Source organism: Austrofundulus limnaeus, unplaced genomic scaffold, assembly GCF_001266775.1.
Source record: "Austrofundulus limnaeus strain Quisiro unplaced genomic scaffold, Austrofundulus_limnaeus-1.0 Scaffold350, whole genome shotgun sequence".
NCBI lineage: Eukaryota > Metazoa > Chordata > Actinopteri > Cyprinodontiformes > Rivulidae > Austrofundulus > Austrofundulus limnaeus.
This window is the reverse complement of record NW_013952752.1, coordinates 335,487-347,802: the sequence shown is the minus strand read 5'-3', so window position 1 is coordinate 347,802 and position 12,316 is coordinate 335,487. Positions and strand designations below refer to the sequence as shown.

General features: G+C 39.0%; 1 protein-coding gene across 1 annotated transcript in view; it reads left to right on the top strand.

Moving 5' to 3' along the window:
* The window catches only part of dock11 (dedicator of cytokinesis 11), a gene marked incomplete in the record, with an annotated part of 150,499 nt that overhangs the window by 92,025 nt on the left and 46,158 nt on the right, over positions 1–12,316 (top strand). The window contains 6 exon segments of the mRNA XM_014022950.1: positions 5,145–5,265; positions 5,370–5,436; positions 6,842–6,889; positions 8,638–8,783; positions 11,494–11,609; positions 11,761–11,898. Coding sequence (XP_013878404.1) covers positions 5,145–5,265; positions 5,370–5,436; positions 6,842–6,889; positions 8,638–8,783; positions 11,494–11,609; positions 11,761–11,898 — 636 coding nt within the window.

Below are 12,316 nucleotides of genomic sequence, written 5' to 3'. Positions count from 1 at the left end.
GATATGTGGTGACAATAACATGAATTTACTGTTTTTTATTTCTTCACAGAGAGTCCTGATCCAAGATATTCCATTTTATTTGTAAATAAAATGTACAAATGTGACAAATGTGAATTTCTCATTTGATAAGCAGAACAACATGCCCTAACCCTTTCAGACATTTTTGAAAGGATCTGCAGAAGGTCTGAACTTGTCTGAAGACTTTATTGTCTTTGTTCAAAACCACAATGTGATTGTCCTCACACTAGAAGGATCTTTGGTGGAAGGTGAGTCATTTGGATAATCACAGTCAAGTTAGGCTGTTTATCTTGATTGTGGCTGGCCAAATGATTTTTTCTACCATGTTAAGTTTTTAAAATGTAAGAAAAATACAATCGCATGAAAATATATGGAGTACGTAAACGTAGCAAGTCGGCTAAAAAATTACTCAAGTATAACCAAGTACAAGTACTAAGTACAATTACAAAGTATTTGTACTTAGTTACTTTACACCTCTGGTAAAAGAGTTTAAGTCACAAACTTTAATGTTGGTCATGTGTAAATATTTAATTTGCGTCAGTGAGGTACATAATGTACACCATAAGGTCAAAAGTTACTGCAGTGATGCGAATGTTTTTCTTTCAAATGCTTCCTCGTACAGAGGTTGCCACAGCGTGGGAACTTGTAGGAAAGATTTGGAAATTTTTTATGCCCGGATACTTTTTCTTATGCAACCTGCATTTACAAAACCGTAACATTAACCACCAGGCTGCTGCGACCCACAGTGATCCAATTGTTGTTGTTGTTTTTTTTTTTTTTTTTTTTTTTGAAAACTTTGACTTCACATTTTGATGTGATGGTTCATTGTTTTTAGGCCAAGATGCAAAATGATTCACTACAAAGAGCTTTATTAGTTTAAAAAGTTAACTTTATAACAAAGCCCTGTTTCCTCCATATTTCAATTTGGCACAAAATGATCAGCCGTCAATCATTTTATAAGCACAGGTGAAGCTGTGAAGGAGCTGAAATTCCTCTAACAATCTACATATTGATTGCTATAAAGGAAGGACAGAGGTGCTTGAAGTCAGCATGTTCCCTGTTTTGATGATAGTTTTTCAAGAAATACTGTTAGGTATATATCTATTTKAAAACTGGCACAAAATTAGTTTTTTAACCCGTTTACTGAAACATATTCAAGTTATAGTTATATAATAAAAATGGGCATTAAGTCCAGACTTTCATCTTTCCTTTAAGGGTATCCACATTAAAACCTAGATTTTTATTTTTTAAACAGCCGATAAGAAGAAACAAGTCGCAGCGCCTCAATGAACAGTTTTATCCACATTGGTGGTGATATATATATATTTTGGAATCTGAATAAGGCCGTCCCATTCAGCTGGCTTGGCTCGGCTCAGGGTGGACTGGCACAGTCCCACTCGGTCTGCCTACCTTTGTCCCTTTAGAACCCCATTGTCAGCAGCAAGGGTGGCGCTCACGCAGCCCACGGCTCCTCATCGCTGTGTCGATGCAGCTCCAAGCACAGTTGCTAAAAGGGTTAATCTTGAAGCTGAAAATGGCTGATACACACTACACGCTCTGTGAATTGCACCATTTATTACATCCTCTGATAAGGYTAAAACAGTTGTTGCTGAAGGTTTTTTGGCACCAGTTTGCGCATGCTTTTCTATCCACTCATCTAACTGCATTCAGGTGACTATATTAAGTGTTAATCATGAGTGTCTGGTGTGTACGAAGAGTTTTCATATCATTAAATGTTACCCAAAATCACCCTTAAGCATCGCCAATGAAACCATAACTACAGAAATGAGCGTACGCCAGCCATTGAGTTGGCGTGGGACTATGAACATTTCCACATTCATTTCAGCCTTCATACATCTGAAGTTTTGCGTGATAAAGAACGGGCATATGCACCATTGATACATGAGGCCCCTGGACTGTTTCCACCAAAGCAAGCTCAACATCAGCAGCAGGTTGGTGTTTTTGTGATGAATCCTCCAGAAAATGTTTGAGGCGTTTAGTGGCGGTAGGGTAGCTTTTCACTTGATAGAGTGGGCTTTCTTACAGTTCTGCCTAGGAACACTGTCAATAAAGACCAGGATCTGATGGTCCTCTAAAGAGCAGCTACTGTACTTTAACAGTCTGAAACAACTTGTTGATGGGCTTTGCAAGATAGAGCACAAGTCACAGAGTAAAATTATTTCAGAAAGTGGCTCAAAATTTGAAAGGCAAAAATTTTGGACTTGTGAGCTTGCTTCAAATATTAACTGTTGAAAAAATCCAGTAGGAAATGAAAAAAGTTATGAAGAAAATGATCAATCATGTAATTAACAAATCTTATTCAAAATAAATGGTTTTGCTAATAAAAATAGAGAGTTATTTGTTAATTGTGTTTCAATAAATTGTGGAAACATGAGGCTGCAGCCTGGGGGTCAGTGCTGTAATCTCATAATCCCAAAGGCAATAGGTCTGAACTCAGGTCAGAAGGGCATCTGGCATAAAACAACTGGACTCATCATTCATGGGAGTTCACTCGCTGTGGTAACCCTGAAAGGGATCAGCAGAACAAGGAAAAAGTCAATCATAGAAACATTAAAAAAAAACTATCAACCAAAACATCTGTGTCTCTTCCAAAACCTATGATTGTACAATTGATCTGTTTTCTTTTACCCACTTTTCCTCTCTGGATCATGTTAGCTGGTACCAATCCGAGCAGGGAACACTCTGGACGGGTCTCCAGTCCATCACATGGAGACAAATGAGACAACCATTCATTCACACCTAGAGACAATTTAGAGTTACCAATTTACCTAACATTAAAAAACACTGTTTTTTTTAAACACAACTATGTGGATACTGTTGATGTTAGGTGTTTTTAGCCAAGCAAACACAAACGTCTGTAGTCTTAGAGTCCAAAAACAACAGAATAGGACTATTTTCATTTTAGAATAAAGTGTGGACTGGTACYCCTAAAGCAGTGTTCCCCAACACCAGATAACATAATATTAACAAATCGTAGTTCTTTTTTTATATTCAGCTGTGTCCATTGTGTGTCTTTGATGCAAAGCTGCTTAAATAAAATTGACCTCAACTTCTTTGTTTAAACAGCATCTCAGTTTGAAGAACAAGGATCCTGATAATATCACCAAAAACAAAGAACTGCTTCTTGAGCAGCTTTTCTTTGTCTACTGCGATTGAGACTAGACAATTCAAWTCATGATTATGCCATATAAAGCTGTGTTGACATTTAAGAACCTGGGTCATAAATCAATAAAATACATAAAATTGGATCACAGTGAGAGAGTTGAATAAATGGTAAATGGACTGAACTTATATAGCACCTTATCAAGTGCCATCTGACCCCAAAGCCCTTCACACTACGGTCATTCACCCATTCATACATTGATGGCAGTAAGCTACATTGTAGCCTCAGCTGCCCTGGKGCACACTGACAGAGGTGGGGCTGCCATACAGCAACATCAATGGACCTTCTGACCACCATCAGTTCATAATATAATATATAAAACCTGTCCAACCACATGAAACAAGGATGCAGGCAGCGAGTCAGAAGCTTATTAAAAAATGTTAAACTGAGGTTTAAAAACACAAAAAGCAGAATATTCCAGCTCTTCCTCCAGCTCTTTCACAGCTCTTTTAGGACAACCATGGCAACTTGTTATTGGTATAAAAAAAGTTAAAAAGTGTTGGAATACAGTATGTAAAGCCATTGTGGGTTGCACCAAAATTTTGCACAACATCGATCCGGTTCAYTGGCAGCACGATGGCTCAGTGATTAGCACCGACCCCCCACAGCAAGAAGGTCCTGGGTTCGATCCCCGGTTTGGACCTGGGGTCTTTCTGTGTGGAGTGTGCATGTTCTCCTCATGCTTGCGTGGGTTTTCTCCTGGTACTCCAGTTTCCCCCACCCCACAAAAACGTGTAGAATAGGTTGCCTTCAGGCCCAGGCCTCCCTTGAAAAAGAGATCTGAGATCTCAACGGGACTTGCCTTGTTAAAGAACGGTGAATAAATAAATAAATAAAATTGATGATTGGAATTTCTATAGTTTTTCTTCCAAAGCGTTTCTGTTGACTCTGATTGCATGATGACAGCTGATGAAGATGAACTCTTTGCACATGTTCACTGGTGCTCCTTTAATGAAGGGTTTTTCTTGTCATTTTTGTGATCCTTTCCATGTGTAATAATTTCACCAGTTGTTTGAAGAGATGTCTTCAAGTGTAACTGCAAACCTTTGTCTTTCCTTTTTTATGTTTGTTTTATAGCTTCTAGGACTTTTGTCTTCTAGTCTTCTAGCAGGGATATTTGTGTCTTGTTGGAAATCAAGTATAAACGGCTCCAAGACATGTTCAGTTAGTCACAAGATGTAGCGTAATATCTTTTGGTAGTTTGACCAAGTAACTCTTCACACATCCAAATTTGTCAAAGCTGTTTTAGTTTGGATCAGCACCAAATACTTTGGGGATTTCTGCGGGGTTACGGTGCGCAGCGCTGCGCTTCTGAATAAATGAAAATGATTTAACACAGTTGTTTATACTTTTAGCAGCTCTTTTTATCCCACAGCTGAGCTGCTAAAAATGACAGATTTTCTTTTCTGGATCTCTGACAGACGGACTTCAATCTCTGAACTCGTAAAGTTTTTCTTTTAAGTTTTCGCTGCCATTTTCATGAATGGACACTTCCTGATATCTGAGGCAGGAATCATAGCCTTATATGGTGTTTTTGGGGTGGTAATTATGCTAATCTCCTCTCGCGTGCACGAGCAGCTGGATASRAMMRGKKGWAATTTACGCAGCTCATTTACRCACDTTTCCTGAAGATAGAAGWGTTTGTTGAATCTGACGTGACATGTTCGTACGAACCCTTTGTACGAACAAAAGTAAGAGAAATTTAGGATAAAAATATGAACATGTTCTTGCATGAGGCCCATTGTGTTCATGCAGCAAGCGTGCAAACACAGACCCCTGCACTTATGTGTTTATTTAGTAAACAGACAGATGAATGCACAGCTGTGTATAGTGGGTACACATCATCTTTTCCAATCATAAGATGGTTCAATGCAATTCAGTTCAATTGTTTGTTCCTTGGAGGAATGCTAAACCTACAACTATGGTGTTTGTTTGTTTGCAGCTGCAGCGGCGTGGCTCCACCATGAGCTGCAGCCCCATGCCTCCTGTCAGCAGACTGGGACAGTACGAGATTAAAGGCCTCCTGTTCTCCTTCTTGCACATCGTCAAGACGCTGTCAGAGGGTCGGTAACCAAACAGAGCCGAGCCCAAACACAAAACTTTTTCTTCTTCCTTTTTTTTAAATAAAGAGAGACAGCACTGAGCGAATGCTTCTGTTTGTCTGCAGACACTCTGACGGCCTACTGGAGTAAAATCAGCCCTCAGGATGTCATGAATTTCCTCAGCCTGCTGGAGTGAGTAGTGTGTGAAAACAGAATMAATTCTTTACCTTTTCAGAAAATGGGTTTAATTTAGAGCTGCACGATATTAGAAATACCTGCGATGTGTGATAACAGTGTTTAAAGGGCCTGTGACATCAAATTTTTGTAATAAACATGAATGCATTTTTGGAAAGATAACAATTATAATATATATTGTAAAACAAATTTCATGCCTCTGAGATGGACAGTTGTTGACATTTGCATGTGAAGAAGCAGGAAGTGATGTCAAAGAGGAATGTCTGCATGTGAACAGAGCGTTGTCACATCAGCTAACAACACAGACTGTAGAGAAGAATCTGTTTCTTTACATTATTTTGAGTCTCTATCAATGAGAGATGAAAAAGATATAAAGTTTAAATAATTTTTGTTTTAATAAATAAAAACCAAAGTCTATTTGATTATTGAGTTCCTCTTTGATGTCACTTCCTGTTTCACTTTGGCTGAGCCAAATTCAAAAGAAAATATGCCAATTATGTGACAAAATGGGTAAAATAATCTGTACTATGCCAATTTTCTAAGTATAAAGATGTTTTCTTTGATTTTTTGTACTTGAAGGATAGGCATGTCACAGGTGAGAAGCCAAACCCACTAAGCCTGAATGCATATTAGCTGATTGCATATTATCAGGCATACAAATGATTGATAAGTGCCTTCCAACCTACTAGGAGGTAAAGGGAGGACAGTCTGCAGACAGTTTGGAAGTGATAACCTCTAATAACAGACATTTATTAGACTGACAACATTCCACTCATAGCTGGTGGTTCCTGAATGCAACAGCTTGTCCAGCCCGAGCTGTCAATCATGATTCTACACCGCCTGTCATCTGAGGCCCCGCCCCCCACGCTAAATCATGGTCATCAGTCTGAAACTGAAAATAAGGTTTGAAACTGAAAAAAAAAATAGTTGAAACTGAAAAGACAAGATGTTTAAAACTTTTCCAGATTCGAATACATTGTTTTTCAGTTTTAAATTTTTTTTTTTTTCAGTTTCAAAATTGTTTTTCAGTTTCAAATTTTTTTTATTTTGAACAAAACTTACGACCCCAATTTAGCTCCATAGTTGTGCAACCCTAGCTTAGTGAAAACTCAAAGTAAGTTAATTCAGAATTAAAAGCAACTTTGTGCTTTGTGTTCATAAAACCGGCTCAATGGTAGGTTTACTGAAAGAAACAGAGGTAAACCCTTTCGTTATGTTTTTTAGTGGTATTTTAGCAATTTAACTAATCAGAATGATTAATTCATGGACCACTTTATGGTTTTAAGAAGCACATTTTAGACACCTCCCTGAAAGCAGATTTTGATTAACATCAGCTGTTGGGCAACCAGACTCCTGTCCTGAATGTAAAATGTGACCGTTTGTTTTCTTTTTCTCCTTGCAGGATCAGTTTGTTTCAGTTCGGCTACATTGGAAAAAGGAACATCAGCAGGTACATCTGACAAACACCAGCACTCTGATCTACCAGCGGGTCAACCTAAACGCTTTCGGTTCAGCCTCTAGGAGCCATGGCTATCGGTTTTCCCACAATTGAGGTGGAGTTCAGGAAATAAAACCCTTGCCACCTAAAATAAACAAACTTTTAGGAATTATCTGATTCCTACCTGCATGTTTCACCCATTACTGACTCTCATTACCTTGAAAAAGTATTTGTACTTGTCGAACTTTTCTACATTTTGTCCTGTTATGTCCACAAACTACAAGGTGTTTTAATCAGATTTTATGTCATAGACCAACACAGAGTTGAGTTTGACATTGAAATTTAGAAATCTTGCCTGTTCTTCTTTACAAAATAGCTCAGTCCCTGCCCACRTGTTGACTGTCCACATATACAGCAGCTGCTTCACAGAATGTTTGTGTGAATATGTTAAAGTACTTTATTGTTTCAGCCTCGCATCATCATGATAACAGTGTTATATGAGTGATGTGCATTGTTAGTTTTCTGCCACATGTTGAGTTTAGGCCAAAGGGTTTCATTTATCAGGGTTCCCATGGGTCCTTGAAATCCTTGAAAGTTTGTGAATTTGAAAAAAAAAAAAGATTTCAAGGCCCTGGAAAGTTTGTGAAAACAGCCAAAAATTACACTTGTCCTTGAAAGTCCTTTAATTTGGGGGGTATTGAAGTTCTCTATTTACACAACTGATTTTCATCATCTGTAAAAAAATAAAATATTAATAATTATAAAATAAAATAAAGAAACCAAAACTTACATTTGTTGTTGTGGATAACTCAGGATTAAGGTAAACTGAYGTGGCTTTTAACAAATAACATGAGCCATAGTCATAGTTTTATCCAATCAGAGCAGAGAAGGGCAGGTCTGTCTTTCTGAGCCCAGGTGAAGCACCACAGCTCCTCCTGTCCTCACTGAGGGTCTGAACATGTTCACATCCCCTCCTCCCAAACTGAGCTGCCCAACCTCCCAGGACATAATTACATGTCCATGTGTTGTGGATATGAATGTAGGGCATAAATTTAATCCACTTTATTTCATTGGTTCTGACTTAACTTTTATGATATTCAGTATTTCATTGAATTTAAATATTAAACCTGTTTATTGGTAACATTCTCTGGTAGCAGTAGGTCATTGCCATCGCATGTGGTTCGTGAATTTGAGGAAATTGGTACTGGAAAGTCCTTGGAAGGTCCTTGAATTTGATGTTGACCAAGATGTGGGAACCCTGATTTATATTTAGGCTAAATTCAGGGGCTACATCTTCCGAAGGCTGAATTTGTGATAGCGTCATGCCGGAGGTTGTCCAAATCCAAAGACTCCTTCGATGCTGCCAACTAAAGTGTCCTTTTGCCCCGATTTGAGTGATGGGTCAACAATAATGGATCCTCAGCCACTTCTCTCTATTCTTCGCAGTCTACCCAGGACCCAGACCACCTAGACTAGATTGTCTAGATTGTTAGATCCTAGATTGTTTTATAACCTGGTGTGTTCTTTTATCTTCATAATCCTGTCTGATCACTGTTCTACACTCTTTGTGTTGCTCTACTCCCCCCCACACCCTTTCAAAAAAATAAAATAAAAAAAATTGAGGTTTGTGGTTGCAAAGTGAAAAATGAAAGGTGAAAGAAAGKTTGTTTTGTAGGTGCTGTATTAATGAGAATGTTTCAACATCTCCTCATTTATAAACTGCCAGTTAAAATGACTCAGTTGATGTGTCACCGCTCCAGGAGCCAGGAGGTGGGCTTTTTGAAGCTCTTCTCTTCAGACAGAAAGTCCCAGACCATGCCAGCCATGCGCCCGCACCGCGGCAGCCTCATCCAGACCAAGATGCACCAGCTCAGCACCATGGAAACCTCCCTCACCCTAAACATGGGTAACTCCACCTTCAGTTTCACATGCAAAACAACCTTCATCACTTACATTTACTCTCCTAACTGTGTCTGGGACAGGGACCAATACATAACTGTTGGCAGTTTGATTTGTGGTTAGAATAAGTTTAGTTATTCTGCAATATTTTAAGCAGCTAATGACTCACTAACATAAAATATGATATGCCTAGCATTCCTCGAAAGAATGCATATCACCTGCCAGAGTTTTAAACTAAAAATCATCCTCTGATGGGAACAATAGAGTTCTTTCCTGTGGTAGCCATCTTGAATTAGGGTGACCCCTAAACATAATCAGTTGTAGATGTACATCTAATGAATCCTTGGAGAGTTTATTTAAATCCATTCAGACGGATGAGGTCCAAACATGTATTATCCTTAGTATGACCCCCGCATGTTTGTTTATTTTTCAAGATCTTTGGTCGACCATAGCATGGAAACGGCTGCATTGATCAATTTGAAATTTGGTAGGAACGTTGATGTGTCTGACCTACACTGCACCAGCCAACAGTTTTACAACAGACCCCATATTTGGGGACGTGGCTCCAACTGAAAAGCAGGTGTCAGGTGAATGTGGCTAGCTTTAATTGCATACAGTTAGACTTTTGGGTGATTGGTATTGGTAAATGGTAAATGGTACTGAATGGTAAATGGTACTGAACTTATAAAGCGCTTTTCAAGTCCCTCCGGACCCCAAAGCGCTTTACACTAACAGACATTCACCCATTCACACTCACATTCACACACTGATGATGGCAAACTACACTGTAGCCACAGCTGCCCTGGGGCACACTGACAGAGGTGGGGCTGCCATACATCGGCGCCACCGGACCCTCTGACCACCATCAGTAGGCAAGGTGGGTGAAGTGTCTTGCCCAAGGACACAACGACTAAGTATTCTCACGTAGTTGTAGGGATGGGTACCTAATTCGATACTTTTTTAAGTACCGACCGAATTCTGTCGGTACTACCGAGAACCTATTCACGTAACATCAAACGGTACCATGTTTTGGTACCTAAACGCATCATTGCGACCGTATTGACGTAACAGTGGTGAGTTTTCCATGCTTGTCCTGAACGCAGCATCGCACAAGAGCGTAATGATGTCAGCAGCCACTGGTTCAGTAAACAGAGTTCAGTCTGAACGTAGCTTGAAAGCCTCGCAGCTCCTGGAGTAAAACTCACCGAAAAGATCGCCTCTGAATTATTTGGTGGATTAATTATCTTGTGAGCACAACGTTGGCTTGCTCAAAGTAAATAAAGTACAGCCATTTTCTTTATTTCATCCACCATTAAACAGAGACCGGCAGAGGAAAACAACAGAGGTGCTTCCTGACAGTCTGAACACGTCTGACCTAAAGAGCACAAGCAGCTAACTTGAARTGTTGGACGTGTTTTGGATGCTCAAAAYGTAGCTTGAATACCTTTTATTTATTTTAACTCCATTCTCTTTTGCTTATTTGCCTTCCATGGACCTCCATCACACAAGTTTTCTAATGGGGAAATGACATCAATAGAAACACGTGGAGCTGGATTTTAATTTGTGCAATAAGACAAAACATTCTTGTTGTTTTCAAGAGTTTTCACTTTAAAGAAATAAGTTACACAACTGATGTTACAATACAAAGAGTTGGATGTTGTCTTGATATTTGTTAATTTTATATATTGAGAAATATGTTAAATAAAAAACATTTATTATTAAAAAAAACACACATAAAGTACCAAAAATTGGTATTGTTAAGTACCAGTACCGATTCTGAGGTACCGGATATTGGAACTGAATCGATTCAAATGTCAAAGGTACCAATCCCCATGTAGTTGCAGCTACTTTCTGACTGGACTTTTGTGGTCAGAGGTTCTCAGACCCGTCTCAAACAAACAGATGTACATGTTCATGCCAGCCCTCAGGCACACATTGCTTTTTGTGTTATAGATCCTGTTTGTTACAATTGCTTTGAAACCCTCACTAAAACTCTTCACCTCAAAGATGAAGAAATCTGAGGTCTACAGTGTGGGTGTGTGTTTGAGCTTCTGTCAACAATCAGACTATGGGTTTTGCGGGTTTCTCGGTCTGCTGCTAAAATGATTTAGTTGTTGCCAGACTTTTTGTTAAAAATTTATTTAGCTAAAAAACAAAGCCAATGTTTAAAACAGAAAATAATGTTTAATTTTACCACAGCAACACATTTAAAAAAAATTGAGAGGGTCCTGGTTGAAGCATCCCCTCTTCATTTAACAACAGTGTGTAAATGTCAGGGGACTGAGGAGACCAGCTGCTGGAGTTTTTGGAGGGAAATGTTGGAGGGAAAACCTTGTCTGAATGGGAGCATAGGTTGTTCTAAAACCTATATATACTTTTCTGCATTAATAGTACCACTCCAGATGTTTGACACTAATGCACCCACCAAACAAATGAACTGTAAGATGATTGTTGATCATCTTTGTAGACACTTAGAAATATCCATATATTTTCCATATCTTGTGCAATGTGGAGGGATTCTCCTCAGCATTGTCCAACAATTGATGATTGTTCATAGTGATTGCTGGGGTACAAATCTAAAACACAACTATTTAGCTAATGAAATGTACATTTAAACTCCCGATCAAACAAGATGCACGTTGTTGCTCAAATGTAACAAAACAGACCTGGTAAGTTTCAGCTGCATGGTTTTCTGTGCTGTMTTTGTTGTGTTAAAGGTATGGGGCCTTCTGAGGCAGAAATCCACCATCAGGCTTTGCTGGAGGGCAACATTTCCACTGAGGTGTGTCTGAGTGTCCTGGATGTCCTGTCTCTGTTCACCCAGTGGTTTAAGGTCAGAACAAACACACACACACACAAACACACATTTACATCTCAAAATTCTTTTAAACATCAATGAGCTTACTGTGTAAAATGTGTTTGAGGAGTAAGAAAGGTCAGTTCACTTGTGCTCTGGATGGTTCTGCACTGTGTGCCTCTTTAAGAACCAGCTTATGGACAGTGATGGTCACAACCCCCTGATGAGGAAGGTGTTTGACGTCTACCTCACCTTCCTTAAAGTCGGCCAGTCGGAGGCGGCGATCAAACACGTCTTCGCTGCGCTTCGAGCTTTCATTAACAAGGTATGTTTACGCACAGAACGCAATCCCAAAATGTCAGACAAGCTTGATGCCCATWAAAAAAAAAACAAAAAAAAACAAGCGCAGTGTTTTATACTCAAAATACAGTATCTGTCAAGGGTAGCTCTCATCTATAACCACATCAAATTGTAGCTAATATCTGTAAAAAGTGTCTGAGTTACAGATTAACTCAGTGAGGTATTTAGTTGTAGATATACAACATTCAGAGATTAATTTCTGGAAACTTATGAAATCCGTCCAGTGGTTCATGAAATATTCTGCTAACAAACAGGCAAAATAATACACACCTTATCACCCTTTTGCCATCATCAGTCAGCAACAGTATTGCTTCCTCTATTATCATGCTAGCTGATAGTTTTCAGCTGCAGCAACTCCAGATCAGTCTAGGAAGATTATTATC